A 14,524-nucleotide genomic window follows, 5' to 3' on the forward strand; every position below is an offset into this window, starting at 1 on the left:
CCTGTCTCAGCCTCGACCTCACCTTGAGCCACCATTGCTCAAGGCGTCATCCATACTTGCATGACGCCAGACTTAACTTCCTCACTGGGCTCTTGAGCTCTGTGTCACAAAGTTTCCAACCCACATTGTATCCCACACTAAGTCCCGCTTATCTATCACTTATCCTCCAGCCTCCATCCGCTTCCTACATTACAACAGTGACTACACCCCAAAAGTACTTCATTGACTGTAAAGCGCTTTGGGACGTCCTAAAGTGGTGAAAGACACTATATAAATGCATATCTTTCTCTTTGCTTTCATCCACGCATCAAATTCAAAATCCTCATCCTTATTTATACCCGCTGCAACCTCCTCCAGTCCTACGTCTCAGCTTGTGCTCTTTTGCTTTTCCATTCTGGCATCGTCTGCACCCTTGTCTCCCGCGACTTCACCATCAGTAGCAGAGCCTTCAGGCCCACTCTCTGGAACTCCCTCAACCCCTTGTTGGCCATGTTATGGTTATCTCACTGCTCGTCTACGAATGCTCACTGATCGATCCTGCTCTGTGAAACTCCTTGGGACAGTTTCTATATTAAAGATAATGCATAACAGACCAATAGTTTATGCAGGGTTTATGCAGCAGTGTCCTCTAAATGAAACAGAAAGAGAGCTTGTGAGGTCTTATTTAAATGGAAAGCATTAATTTAAGACTCCAAAGTCCAGGCCGACACTCCAATGCAGTACTGAGGGAGTGCTGCAGTGGAAATGCCATCTTGCGGATGAGATGTTAAACCAAAGCCCCCCCCCACCCCACCCACCCACTTAGGTGGGCGTAAAAGATCCCATGGCACTATTTCGAAAAAGAGCAGGGGTGTTACCCCGTTGTCCTGACCAATATTTATCCCTCAACCAACTTCACTAAAACAGATGATCTGGCAATTTATTTCATTGTTTTTATGAGCTTGCTGTGCGTAAATTGGCTGCCCCGTTTCCTACATTATAACCGTGACTACACTTCTAAAGTACTTCATCAGCTGTAAAGCGCTTTGGGAGCTTATGAAAGCCGCCATATAAAGGTCGTGAAAAGCGCTACATGAATGCAAGTTTGCCTTTCTTTTTTTTAAACTTTAAGACTGACTAATGACAGAGGGGCAATCACTGCAGCATTACCAATCGCCCACACTACACCACACCTTCAAGTGTGGGGGCTCGGCACCAATCCCCAAAGTACCATTATCCCTGCGCCCACTTTGAAATCACATACACTTCAACTTCGATTCACCTGAAATTGCCTTTTCCATCGTCCTCCTTCACTTCCAGAGAAACAGTGAAGTTGTAGCTGTCACTCTCAGGACTTGCATCGCCCATGTCTTTTACTTCAGCTGTTTGTTTGTAAGATCGGCGAAAAGCAGTGGAAAAACTATACAGAATTCGACTGACCTAGACGGAGAGAGAGATTTTCAGGTTTAGATCCTCAGCTTTTGACTGTAATGCTCGTCTCCCACATGCTCACTTATAAAGCTCTGTACCCCATCTGGAGTTGTGCATTCAGTTCTGGGCACCGCACCTCAGGAAGGAGATATTGGCCTTGGAGCCGGTGCAGAGCAGATACACCAGAATAATACCAGGGCTGAAAGGGTTAAATTATGAGGACAGGTTACATAGACGAGGCTTGTATTCCCTCACGTATAGAAGATTAAGAGGTGATCTAACTGCGGTGCTTAAGATGATTCAAAGAGTTGATGAGGTAGATAGAGAGAAATTATTTCTTCTGGTGGGGGAGTCCAGAACAATGGCACATAACCTGAAAATTAGAGCTAGGCTGTTTAGGAAGCATTTCTTCACACAAAGGGGAGTCGAAATCCAGAACTTTTTCCACCCCCGCCTAAAAATAAAGCTGTCGGCTGGGGTCAATTGAAAATTTCAAGGCTGAGATCGATGGATTTTTGTTGAAAGGATATCAAGGGGCGGGTAGATGGAGTTAAGATACAGATAAGCCATGATATAATTGATTGGTGCAACAGGTTTGAGAGGCTGAATGTGCTACTCCTGTTCTTATGTTCCTTATATATTGCACCCATTACACAACACAACTCTCCGCCCTCTCCCAAAAAACAGCGTAAATTGGTAGGCTTCCCCACTGGTTCAGTGGGGTCGTCCAATGCGAGCGAGGAGCAAAGCCCGAGAGACCAAGTTAAATGATGTCAACCAGGGCCATGGTCGGAGCACTACAGTTAACCTCTGTGGCCCTGGGTTAGGAAAGATTGAGCCAAGGCGCCTGCTCCTGATCACCGTCTGCCAACTATACAGGTCGAATTATAGATGTGTGGGCGAGAAAATGATTGGGGCAAGCTGACACGCCTCGTATGGTTGAACAGCCTACTGGTACCCACTGTCAAGGAAATAATGGCTACTTGATTGAGATGCAAGCCGATGGCAGGGATTCCGAACTGCACCCACCACTTCGCAGGAGCAGGAGGAAAGATAAAGTTGCCAAAAACAATTATTTACTGGTCCATCTGCCATGGGATTGCAAAAAGGAAGTGAGGAACGAGTGCAGTCTTCAGGTGAAGCAGAGCTGGAGGACACGTAGACTTAATTTAATTCCCATTTTCAAGACACAGATTCTGTCCCAGTTTTTTTTTTACGCAATACCTTGATTTTATATCATTTGTAGTTAAATAGTAAAACAGCAATTTGGGTACAGCCAGATATGGAATAGGGGTTTTTCTACATTATAAGCTGAGGAGCTGGAGGCACAAAAGACTCACGACAGTGCCTCCACTGACAGGAGGGTATGATTACAGCATGGAGCATTTGCAAAGGTCATTTCCATTAACAGCAATTTGTATTTATATAGCACCTTTAACGTAGTGAAACGTCCCAAGGTGCTTCACAGGAATATTATGCGATAAAAATTTGACACTGAGCTGCATAAGTAGAAGTTAGCACAGGTGACCAAAAGCTTGGTCAAAGAGGTATATTTTAAGGAGCATCTTGAAGGAGGAAAGAGAGGCGGAGAGATTTAGGGAGGAAGTTCCACCAATTGGCACGACCACCAATGGTTGAGCGATTATAATCAGGGACGCTCAAGAGGGCAGAATTAGAGGAACGCAGACATCTCTGTGGGGCTGGAGCAGATTACAGAGATAGGGAGGGGCGAGGCCATGGAAGGATTTGAAAATAAGGATGAGAATTTTGAAATTGAGGCGCTGCTTGGGGAAGAATGACCATAATATGGTAGAATTCTTCATTAAGATGGCTCTGCTGCACAGAAGGGCGGGAAAAAGAGTGGGAGAGCTATAGTGATAGGGGACTCTATTGTAAGGGGAATAGATAGCAGTTTCTGCGGCCGCAACCGAGACTCCAGGATGGTATGTTGCCTCCCTGGTGCAAGGGTCAAGGATGTCTCGGAGCGGTTGCAGAGCATTCTGGAGAGGGAGGGTGAACAGCCAGTTGTCGTGGTACATGTAGGTACCAACGATATAGGTAAGAAGTGGGAAGAGGTCCTACAAGCTGAATTTAGGGAGCTAGGAGTTAAATTAAAAAGTAGGACCTCAAAGGTAGTAATCTCTGGATTGCTACCAGTGCCACATGCTAATCAGAGTAGAGGGAGCAGGATAGTTAGAATAAATGTGGCTTGAGCAGTGGTGCAAGAGGGAGGAATTCAAATTCCTGGGACATTAGAACCAGTTCTGGGGAAAGTGGAACCTGTACAAAAGGGATGGTTTGCACTTGGGCAGGACTGGAACTGATTTCCTAGGGGTAACATTTGCTAATGCAGTTCGGGAGTGTTTAAACTAATATGGCAGGGGGATGGGAACCTATGCAGCGAGACAGGGCGAAGTAATATGGAGTCAGAAACAAATGGTAGAAAGGTAAAAAGCAATAGTGGAAGGCCGAGTAAACAAAGGCAAGAAACAAAAAGGACCACACTACATCATAATTCTAAAAGGACAAAGGGTGTTAAAAAAACAAGCCTGAAGGCTTTGTGTCTTAATGCAAGGAGTATCCATAATAAGGTGGATGAATTAACTGTGCAAATAGATGTTAACAGATATGATGTGATTGGGATTACAGAGACGTGGCTCCAGGATGATAAGGGCTTGGAACTCAACATCCAAGGGTATTCAACATTCAGGAAGGATAAAATAAAAGGAAAAGGAGGTGGGGTAGCATTGCTGGTTAAAAAGGAGATTAATGCAATAGTTAGGAAGGACATTAGCTTGGATGATGTGGAAGCTATATGGGTAGAACTGCAGAACACCAAAGGGCAAAAAACATTAGTGGGAGTTGTGTACAGACCTCCAAACAGTAGTAGTGATGTTGGGGAGGGCATCAAACAGGAAATTAGGGGTGCATGCAATAAAGGTGTAGCAGTTATCATGGGTGACTTTAATATGCATATAGATTGGGCTAACCAAACTGGAAGCAATACGGTGGAGGAGGATTTCCTGGAGTGCATAAGGTATGGTTTTCTCGACCAATATGTCGAGGAACCAACTAGGAGGGGGGCCATCTTAGACTGGGTGTTGTGCAATGAGAGGATTAATTAGCAATCTCGTTGTGCGAGGCCCCTTGGGGAAGAGTGACCATAATATGGTGGAATTCTACATTAGGATGGAGAATGAAACAGTTAATTCAGAGACCATGATACAGAACTTAAAGAAGGGTAACTTTGAAGGTATGAGACGTGAATTGGCTAGGATAGATTGGCGAATGATACTTAAGGGGTTGACAGTGGATGGGCAATGGCAGACATTTAGAGACCGCATGGATGAAATACAACAATTGTACATCCCTGTCTGGCGTAAAAATAAAAACGGGAAGGTGGCTCAACCGTGGCCAGAAATAGCAGCGAACCCAGGGACTGGGAGAAATTTAGAACTCAGCAGAAAAGGACAAAGGGTTTGATTAGGGCAGGGAAAATAGAGTACGAGATGAGGCTTGCAGGAAACATTAAGACGGACTGCAAAAGCTTCTATAGATATGTAAAGAGAAAAAGGTTAGTAAAGGCAATTGTAGGTCCCCTGCAGTCAGAATCAGGGGAAGTGATAACGGGGAACAAAGCAATGGCAGATCAATTGAACAAGAACTTTGGTTCAGTATTCACTAAGGAGGACACAAACAACCTTCCGGATATAAAAGGGGTCAGAGGGTCTAGTAAGAAGGAGGAACTGAGGGAAATCCTTATCAGTCGGGAAATTGTGTTGGGGAAATTGATGGGATTGAAGGCCGATAAATCCCCAGGGCCTGATGGTCTGCATCCCAGAGTACTTAAGGAGGTGGCCTTGGAAATAGCAGATGCATTGACAGTCATTTTCCAACATTCCAAAGACTCTGGATCAGTTCCTATGGAGTGGAGGGTAGCCAATGTAACCCCATTTTTTAAAAAAGGAGGGAGAGAAAACAGGGAATTATCCTGACATTGGTAGTGGGTAAAATGATGGAATCAATTATTAAGGATGTCATAGCAGCGCATTTGGAAAGAGGCGACATGATAGGTCCAAGTCAGCATGGATTTGTGAAAGGGAAATCATGCTCGACAAATCTTCTGGAATTTTTTGAGGATGTTTCCAGTAGAGTGGACAAGGGAGAACCAGTTGATGTGGTGTATATGGACTTTCAGAAGGCTTTCGAAGGTCCCACACAAGAGATTAATGTGCAAAGTTAAAGCACATGGGATTGGGGGTAAGTGTGCTGACGTGGATTGAGAACTGGTTGGCAGACAGAAAGCAAAGAATAGGAGTAAATGGGTACTTTTCAGAATGGCAGGCAGTGACTAGTGGGGTACCGCAAGGTTCTGTGCTGGGGCCCCAGCTGTTTACATTGTGCATTAATGATTTAGACGAGGGGATTAAATGTAGTACCTCCAAATTTGCAGATGACACTAAGTTGGGTGGCAGTGTGAGCTGTGAGGAGGATGCTATGAGGTTGCAGAGTGACTTGGATAGGTTAGGTGAGTGGGCAAATGCATGACAGATGAAGTATAATGTGGATAAATGTGAGGTTATCCACTTTGGTGCTAAAAACAGAGAGACAGACTATTATCTGAATGGTGACAGATTAGGAAAATGGGAGGTGCAACGAGACCTGGGTGTCATGATACATCAGTCATTGAAGGTTGGCATGCAGGTACAGCAGGCGGTTAAGAAAGCAAATGGCATGTTGGCCTTCATAGCAAGGGGATTTGAGTACATGGGCAGGGAGGTGTTATTACAGTTGTACAGGGCCTCGGTGAGGCCACACCTGGATTATTGTGTACAGTTTTGGTCTCCTAACTTGAGAAGGACATTCTTCCTATTGAGGGAGTGCAGCGAAGGTTCACTAGACTGATTCCCAGGATGGCGGGACTGACATATCAAGAAAGACTGGATCAACAGGGCTTGTATTCACTGGAGTTCAGAAGAATGAGAGGGGATCTCATAGAAACGTTTAAAATTCTGACGGGATCGAACAGGTTAGATGCAGGAAGAATGGTCCCGATGTTGGGGATGTCCAGAACCAGGGATCACAGTCTAAGGATAAGGGGTAAGCCATTTAGGACCGAGATGAGGAGAAACTTCTTCACCCAGAGAGTAGTGAACCTGTGGAATTCTCTACCACAGAAAGTTGTTGAGGCCAATTCACTAAATATATTCAAAAAGGAGTTAGATGTCGTCCTTACTACTCGGGGGATCAAGCAGTATGGTGAGAAAGCAGGAATGGGGTACTGAAGTTGCATGTTCAGCCATGAACTCATTGAATGCAGTGCAGGCTCGAAGGGCCGAATGGCCTACTCCTGCACCTATTTTCTATGTCTCTATAAGTGACACAGTTAAGTCAGAGACTAGGGTCCTGAACTTAAAGCAAGGTATCTTTAATGGTATGAGACATGAATTGGCTAGAATAGACTGGCGAATGATACTTAAAGGGTTGACAGTGGATAGGCAATGGTAGACACTTAAAGATCACATGGATGAACTTCAACAATTGTACATCCCTGTCTGCCGTAAAAATATAACGGGGAAGGTGGCTCAACAGTGGCTAACAAGGGAAATTAGAGATAGTGTTAAATCCAAGGAAGAGGCATATAAATTGGTCAGAAAAAGCAGCAAACCTGAGGACTGGGAGACATTTAGAATTCAGCAGAGGACGACAAAGGGTTTTATTAGGAGGAGGAAAATAGAGTATGAAAGTAAGCTTGCAGGGAACATAAAAACTGACTGCAAAAGCTTCTATAGATAAGTGAAGAGAAAAAGATTAGTGAAGACAAATGTAGGTCCCTTGCAGTCAGAATCAGGTGAATTTATAATGGGGAACAAAGAAATGGGAGACCAATTGAACAAATACTTTGGTTCTGTCTTCACCAAGGAAGACATAAATAACCTTCCGGAAATACTAGGGGACCAAGGGGCTAGCGAGAAGGAGGAACTGAAGGAAATCCTTATTAGTCAGGAAATTGTGTTTGGGAAATTGATGGGATTGAAGGCCGATAAATCCCCAGGGCCTGATCGTCTGCATCCCACAGTATTTAAGTGGCCCTCAAAATAGTGGATGCATTGGTGGTTATTTTCCAACATTCTATAGACTCTGGATCAGTTCCTATGGATTGAAGGGTAGCTAATGCAATCCCACTTTTTAAAAAAGGAGGGAGAGAAAAAACAGAAAATTATAGACCGGTTCGCCTCATCGGTAGTGGGGAAAATGTTGGAATCAATTATTAAAGATGTAATTAGCAGCGCATTTGGAAAGCAGTGACAAGATCGGTCCAAGTCAGCATGGATTTAGTAAAGGGAAATCATGCTTGATAAATCTTCTAGAATTTTGTGAGGATGTAACTAGTAGAGTGGACAAGGGAGAACCAGTGGATGTGGTGTATTGGACTTTCAAAAGGCTTTTGACAAGGTCCCACACAAGAGATTAGTGTGCAAAATTAAAGCACATGGTATTGGGGGTAAAGTATTGACGTGGATAGATGACTGGTTGGCAGACAGGAAGCAAAGAGTAGGAATAAACGGGTCCTTTTCAGAATGGCAGGCAGTGACTAGTGGGGTACCGCAAGGTTCAGTGCTGGGACCCCAGCTGTTTACAATATACATCAATGATTTAGACAAAGGCATTGAATGTAATATCTCCAAGTTTGCAGATGACACTAAGCTGGGTGGCAGTGTGAGCTGTGAGGAGGATGCTAAGAGGCTACAGGGTAACTTGGACAGGTTAGGTGAGTGGGCAAATGCATGGCAGATGCAGTATAATGTAGATAAATGTGAGGTTATCCACTTTGGGGGCAAAAACAGGAAGGCAAATTATCTGAATGGTGACAGATTAGGAAAAGAGGAGGTGCAACGAGACCTGGGTGTCATGATACATCAGTCACTGAAAGTTGGCATGCAGGTACAGCAGGTGGTGAAGGTGGTAAATGGCATGAAGGCCTTCATAGCAAGAGAATTAGAGTATAGGAGCAGGGAGATCTTACTACAGTTGTACAGGGCGCCTTGGTGAAGCCACACCTTGAATATTGTGTACAGTTTTGGTCTCCTAATCTGAGGAAGGACATTCTTGCTCTTGAGGGAGTGCAGCGAAGGTTCACCAGACTGATTCCCGGGATGGCAGGACTGACATATGAAAAAAGACTGGATCGACTAGGCTTATATTCACTGGAATTTAGAAGAATGAAAGGGAATCTCATAGAAACATATAAAATTCTGACGGGATCGGACAGGTTAGATGCAGGAAGAATGGTCCCGATGTTGGGGAAGTCCAGAACCAGGGGTCACAGTCTAAGGATAAGGGGTAAGCCATTTAGGACTGAGATGAGGAGAAACTTCTTCACCCAGAGTGGTGAACCTGTGGAATTCTCTACCACAGAAAATTGTTGAGGCCAATTCACTAAATATATTCAAAAAGGAGTTAGATGTAGTCCTTACTACTAGGGGGATCAAGGGGTATGGCGAGAAAGCAGGAATGGGGTACTGAAGTTGCATGTTCAGCCATGAACTCATTGAATGGCGGTGCAGGCTCGAGGGGCCGAATGGCCTACTCCTGCATCTATTTTCTATGTTTCTATGAGATGAGGAGAAACTTCTTCACTCAGAGAATTGTGAACCTGTGGAATTCTCTACCACAGAAAGTTGTTGAGGCCAGTTCGTTAGATATATTCAAAAGGGAGTTAGATGTGGCTCTTACGGCTAAAGGGATCAAGGGGTATGGAGAGAAAGCAGGAATGGGGTACTGAAGTCGCATGATCAGCCATGATCATATTGAATAGTGGTGCAGGCTCAAAGGGCCGAATGGCCTACTCCTGCACCTATTTTCTATGTTAACCGGAAGCCAATGTAGGTCAGCAAGCACAGGGGTGATGGGTAAGCGGGACTTGGTGCGAGTTAAGACATGGGCAGCCAAGTTTTGGATCACCTCAAGTTTACGTAGGGTAGAATGTGAGAGGCCAGCCAGGCATGCATTGGAATAGTCAAGTATAGAGATAAGTCATGGATGAGGGCTTCAGCAGCAGACGAGCGTATCATTGTGGATGTAAGAATTTATCATGGAAAGGGGTGTCGCAGTTGTGTGTGGCGGACTGGTTGGGCTGGGTTCTCTTTACCTTTCTGCCATTCTTCATTGGTTTATATGTAACCTTCAGGGCTGCTGACCGAAGGCCGTGCGGCTCTTTGTCAGCCGGCGCGAACATGATGGACCAAAATGGCCTCTTTCCGCGCTGTAAGTTTCTATGTTTCTATGTAAAAGTTGACACCAAGATTATGGCAACAAGTAGTAAGGCTTTGCAGGCAGAAAGTGCATACAGACAAGATGTTTAATACATTTGTCACCGAGGATATTACTTGGTTCTCCTATAAGAACATAAGAAATAGGAGCAGGAATAGGCCATACGTTCCCTCGAGCCTGCTCCGCCATTCAATAAGATCATGGCTGATCTGATCATGGACTCAGCTCCACTTCCCAGCTTGCTCCCCATAACCCCTTATCGATTAAGAAACCATCTAGTTCTGTCTTAAATTTATTCAATGTCCCAGCTTCTACAGCTCTCTGAGGCAGCGAATTCCACAGATTCACAACCCTCAGAGAAGAAATTTCTCCTCATCTCTGTTTTAAATGGGCGGCCCCTTATTCTAAGATCGTGCCCTCTAATTCTAGTCTCCCCCATCAGTTGAAACATCCTCTCTGCATCCACCCTGTCAAGTCCCCTCAAAATTTTATAGAAGATAAGATCACCTCTCATTCTTCTGAATTCCAATGAATAGAGGCCCAACCTACTCAACTTTTCCTCATAAGTCAACCCCCTCATCCCCGGAATCAGCCTAGTGAACCTTCTCGGAACTGCCTCCAAAGCAAGTATATCCTTTCGTAAATACAGAAACCAAAACTGCACGCAGTATTCCAGGTGTGGCCTCGCCAATACCCCGTATAGCTGTAGCAAGTCTTCCCTGCTTTTATACTCCATCCCCTTTGCAACAAAGGCCAAGATTCCATTGGCCTTCCTGATCACTTGCTGTATCTGCATACTAACCTTTTGTGTTTCATGCACAAGTACCCCCAGGTCCCACTGTACTGCGGCACTTTGCAATCTTTCTCAATTTAAATAATAACTTGCTCTTTGATTTGTTCTGCCAAAGTGCATGACCTCACACTTTCCAACATTATACTCCATCTGCCAAATTTTTACCCACTCACTTAGCCTGTCTATGTCCTTTTGCAGATTTTGTGTGTCCTCCTCACTCATTGCTTTTCCTCCCATCTTTGTATCGTCAGAAAACTTGGCTATGTTACACTCAGTCCCTTCTCCCAAGTCGTTAATATAGATTGTAAATAGTTGGGGTCCCAGCACTGATCCCCGCAGCACCCCACTGGTTACTAACCAGAGAATGAACCATTTATCCCGACTCTCTGTTTTCTGTTAGATAGCAATCCTCTATCCATGCTAATATATTACCCCCAACCCCGTGAACTTTTATCTTGTGCAGTAACCTTTTATGTGGCACCTTGTCAAATAAATGCCTTCTGGAAGTCTAAATACACCACATCCACTGGTTCCCCTTTATCCACTCTGTTCGTTACATCCTCAAAGAATTCCAGCAAATTTGTCAAACATGACTTCCCCTTCATAAATCCATGCTGACTCTGCCTGACTGAATTTTGCTTTTCCAAATGTCCTGCTATTGCTTCTTTAACAATGGACACCCAACATTTTCCCATTTCCTGGTGGTATTTGATGAACAAAAGTCAACTTCACACATTTTATTCAGTCAAATCACATCAACTCCATCCACTCTTGTGACACTTGGGCAGATAAATACAGTACCCTTCAGGTGAAGATCAGGTAGACTGAATGGCTGATGGTACTTAGCTTTGCAGCATCACCGCTGTTCTGGAATGATTTTCAAGAAAGATGTCAGGGCTGCCTAAATTTTTAGTGTCACTTCTTGAATTGTGTTTGGCGAAGTAGCCATCAGCTTAGCTAGCTACTGATGGGCCCTCCCCACTCCCATCCTACAAAGTGGCCTTTAATAAAGCCAAGGCTTATATTCATAGCAAGCAGAATTTCAAAACTCTCATTTTATAACACAGTCAGTCTGGCTAAGATTCGGTACAGCCTTATCATTTGAAAACAAACCACAAATGGGGCTCACTGGCTTCACAGAAGAATTAAGAACATATACTGTTTTGATGAAATGGGAATTTAATGAAGGAGATTCACTACATCATTTCAGTTCGTAAGGAAAGGAAGCATTATGAGTTTTAAATATCAGTGGAATCTTAATTCAGGCACGTCAAGATTCTTTGGGATCCGCACACCCACTCAAAATGGTTGCAATAATTCTTTGAGAATGCAAACGTGGTCTGACATCAAAGGAGGTGCCCGTGTAAGTCTCTGCCATTCACAGCAGAGACTGTGCACGAAAGACTGTCAAAATTAATGCTCATAGTGCAGCTGGCTGAATCAGGACAGATATTTAGGAAATATTTGGGTATTTAGGCAGGAATACAAAGGTGAGGAAGTGATGCTTCAGTTGTCTGGAGTACCACGTTCAGCTTTGGGCACATAGCAAATAGGTGCAGGAGTAGGTCATTCGGCCCTTTGAGCCTGCACGATACCTCAGGAAGGATATATTGGCCAGCACAGATTCACCAGAATGATACAGGGGCTTAAAAGATTAAATTATGAGAACAGGTTGCATAAAACTTGGTTTGTATTCCCTTGGGCTTAGACGTTTGAGGGGTGATCTAATAGAGGTGTTTAAAATGATAAAGGGATTCGATATAGACAAACTACTTCCTCTGGCAGGGGTGTCCAGAACAAGGGGACACAATCTTAAAATTAGAGCCAGGCCGTTCAGGGGTGATGTCAGGAAGCACTTCTTCACACAAAGAGTAGCGGAAGTCTGGAGCTCTTACAGCCCCCAAATCCACCTCCAAAAGACTGGATGTTGAAATTTTCAAGATTGAGTTCAATAGATTTTTATTGGGCAAGAGCATCAAGGGATATGAAGCAAAAGTAAATGGAGCTGAGGTACAGATTGACCATGATCTTATTGAATGGCGGAACAGGCTCGAGGGGCTGAATTGTCCCACTCCTGTTAGAGGCCTAGCTCTAAATTTAAGATAATACATATTGTTCTGGAGTCCCCCACCAGAGGAAATAGTTTCTCTGTACCTACCCTATTGAATCTCTATCATTTTCAACATCTTAATTAGATTATCCCTCAATCTCCTATACTCAAGAATTACAAGCCAATTTTATGCAATTTGTCCTCATAATTTAAGCCTTTTAGCCTCAGCATAATTCTGGTGAATCTCCGCTGCGCCCCCTCCAAAACCAATATATCCTTCCCGAGATGTGGTGCTCAGATCTGAATGCAGCACCCCAGATGCGGTCTGACCAAGGTTCTGTACAATTGAAGCATCACTTCCATCCCTTTGGATTCCAGCTCCCTTGAGATAAAGGCCAACACTCTTATTAGCTTTTTCGACTGATTTTTTTTGTACTTGACCACTTGCCTTTCGTGATTTCTGTACATGTACACATCTCTTTGTTCCTCCACAGATTCTAGTTTCTCATCATTTAGAAACTGCTCAGATTTATCTTCCTTGGATCCAAAGTGGATTTCCCCTCACTGAACTCCATCTGGCACAATTTTGCTCACTCACTTAATTGATCGATGTCCGTTTACAACTTCCAGCTCCCCTCTGCACAACTTATTGTAGAATAGAATCATAGAATAGTACAATACAGAAGGAAGCCATTCTGCCCATCAAGTCTGTGCCGGCTCTTTCGAAGAGCAACCTAGTTAGTCCCACTCCCCGGCTCTTTCCCCACATCCCTGCAATTTTTTTCTGCTTCAAGTTTTTATTCCATTCTCTTTTGAAGGCTACTACTGAGAATATGTATCCACCGCCCTATCAGGCAGTGCATTCCAAATTCTAACCACACATTGTGTAAAAACGTTTTTCCTGATGTTGCCTCTGGTTCTGTTGTCAATCACCTTAAATCTGTGCCCTCTGGTTATCGACCCTTCAGCCATTGAAAATTTTATTTTTATTTACTCTATCTATCCTTCATGATTTTAAATACCGTGATCAAATCTCCTCTACATCTTCTCTGCTCTTCTCTGCTCGAAAGAGAACAACCCAGCTTCTCCAGTCTATTCACATAACTGTAATCCCTCATCCCTGGAACCATTCTCTTAAATCTCTTCCGTACCCTCTCCAAAGCCTTTGTGTCCTTCCTAAAGTGTGGTACCCAGAATTGGACACAATACTCCAGCTGGGGCCGAACTAGTGTGTGATAAAGGTTTAACATAACTTCCTGACTTTTGTACTGCAATCTTGAAATACAATTCTCTATTTCCTTATCTAAGTGATTGATAAGTATGATGAATAGCTGAGGCCCCTGTACCTGCAGGAGCACCACTTGTCCCATCCTGCCAATCAGAGTACGTACGTTTTATCCCTACTCTCCTACCTCCTAACCAATTTCTAACGAATGCCGCAAGGTTGCCTCCAATTCTATGTACTTTTATTTTTGCTCATATTCTCTTGTGCGGCTCCTTATCTGAACATACGAACAATGACAGACAGGTAAAGACCAGCTGGTCCATCAAGCCTGCCCCACTCAATTGCGATACTTTGTGTACAACATATACACTCCACCCCACCCCAAACCATGTGATTTCATGGGAGTGGCAAAAAAAAAAGAGATCTAAAACCCAGACCAATTTGGGCGGAAAAAATCTGCGAAATTCCTCTCCGACCCAACTAGGCAATCAAAACTAGTCCAGATCACATCACTCTGGACATTAAATTCCCTGCAGTACCTACCTTCTGTAAGAGGTGATCTCCGCCGCAGCCAGAAACAAATCCAGCTTTCGCTTGAAGGAATTCAGCGAATCTGCATCCGCCATGAGGGGGCAAGCTTGTTCCAGAGGTCGACTATTCTCTGGGGAAAGAATCATCTCCTAACCTAGATCTAGCCCTATACAACTTAAATTTGTGACCCCTAGTCCTGCCTAACCTATTTAACTGAAATAAACTGTCAGCTGAAACACAG

At 44.0% G+C, this 14,524-nt stretch overlaps 1 protein-coding gene across 4 annotated transcripts in view; it reads right to left on the bottom strand.

Annotated features, from left to right (window-relative positions):
- The window catches only part of rabgap1l (RAB GTPase activating protein 1-like), a 626,729-nt gene that overhangs the window by 525,020 nt on the left and 87,185 nt on the right, over positions 1-14,524 (bottom strand). For all 4 annotated transcript variants that reach the window (XM_070887463.1, XM_070887462.1, XM_070887464.1 and 1 more), the window contains one exon: positions 1,262-1,419. In XM_070887463.1, the coding sequence (XP_070743564.1) occupies positions 1,262-1,419 (158 nt within the window). The remainder of the gene's footprint in view (positions 1-1,261; positions 1,420-14,524) is intronic.

This window comes from Pristiophorus japonicus, chromosome 8, assembly GCF_044704955.1.
Source record: "Pristiophorus japonicus isolate sPriJap1 chromosome 8, sPriJap1.hap1, whole genome shotgun sequence".
In the NCBI taxonomy this organism is placed as follows: Eukaryota; Metazoa; Chordata; class Chondrichthyes; family Pristiophoridae; genus Pristiophorus; species Pristiophorus japonicus.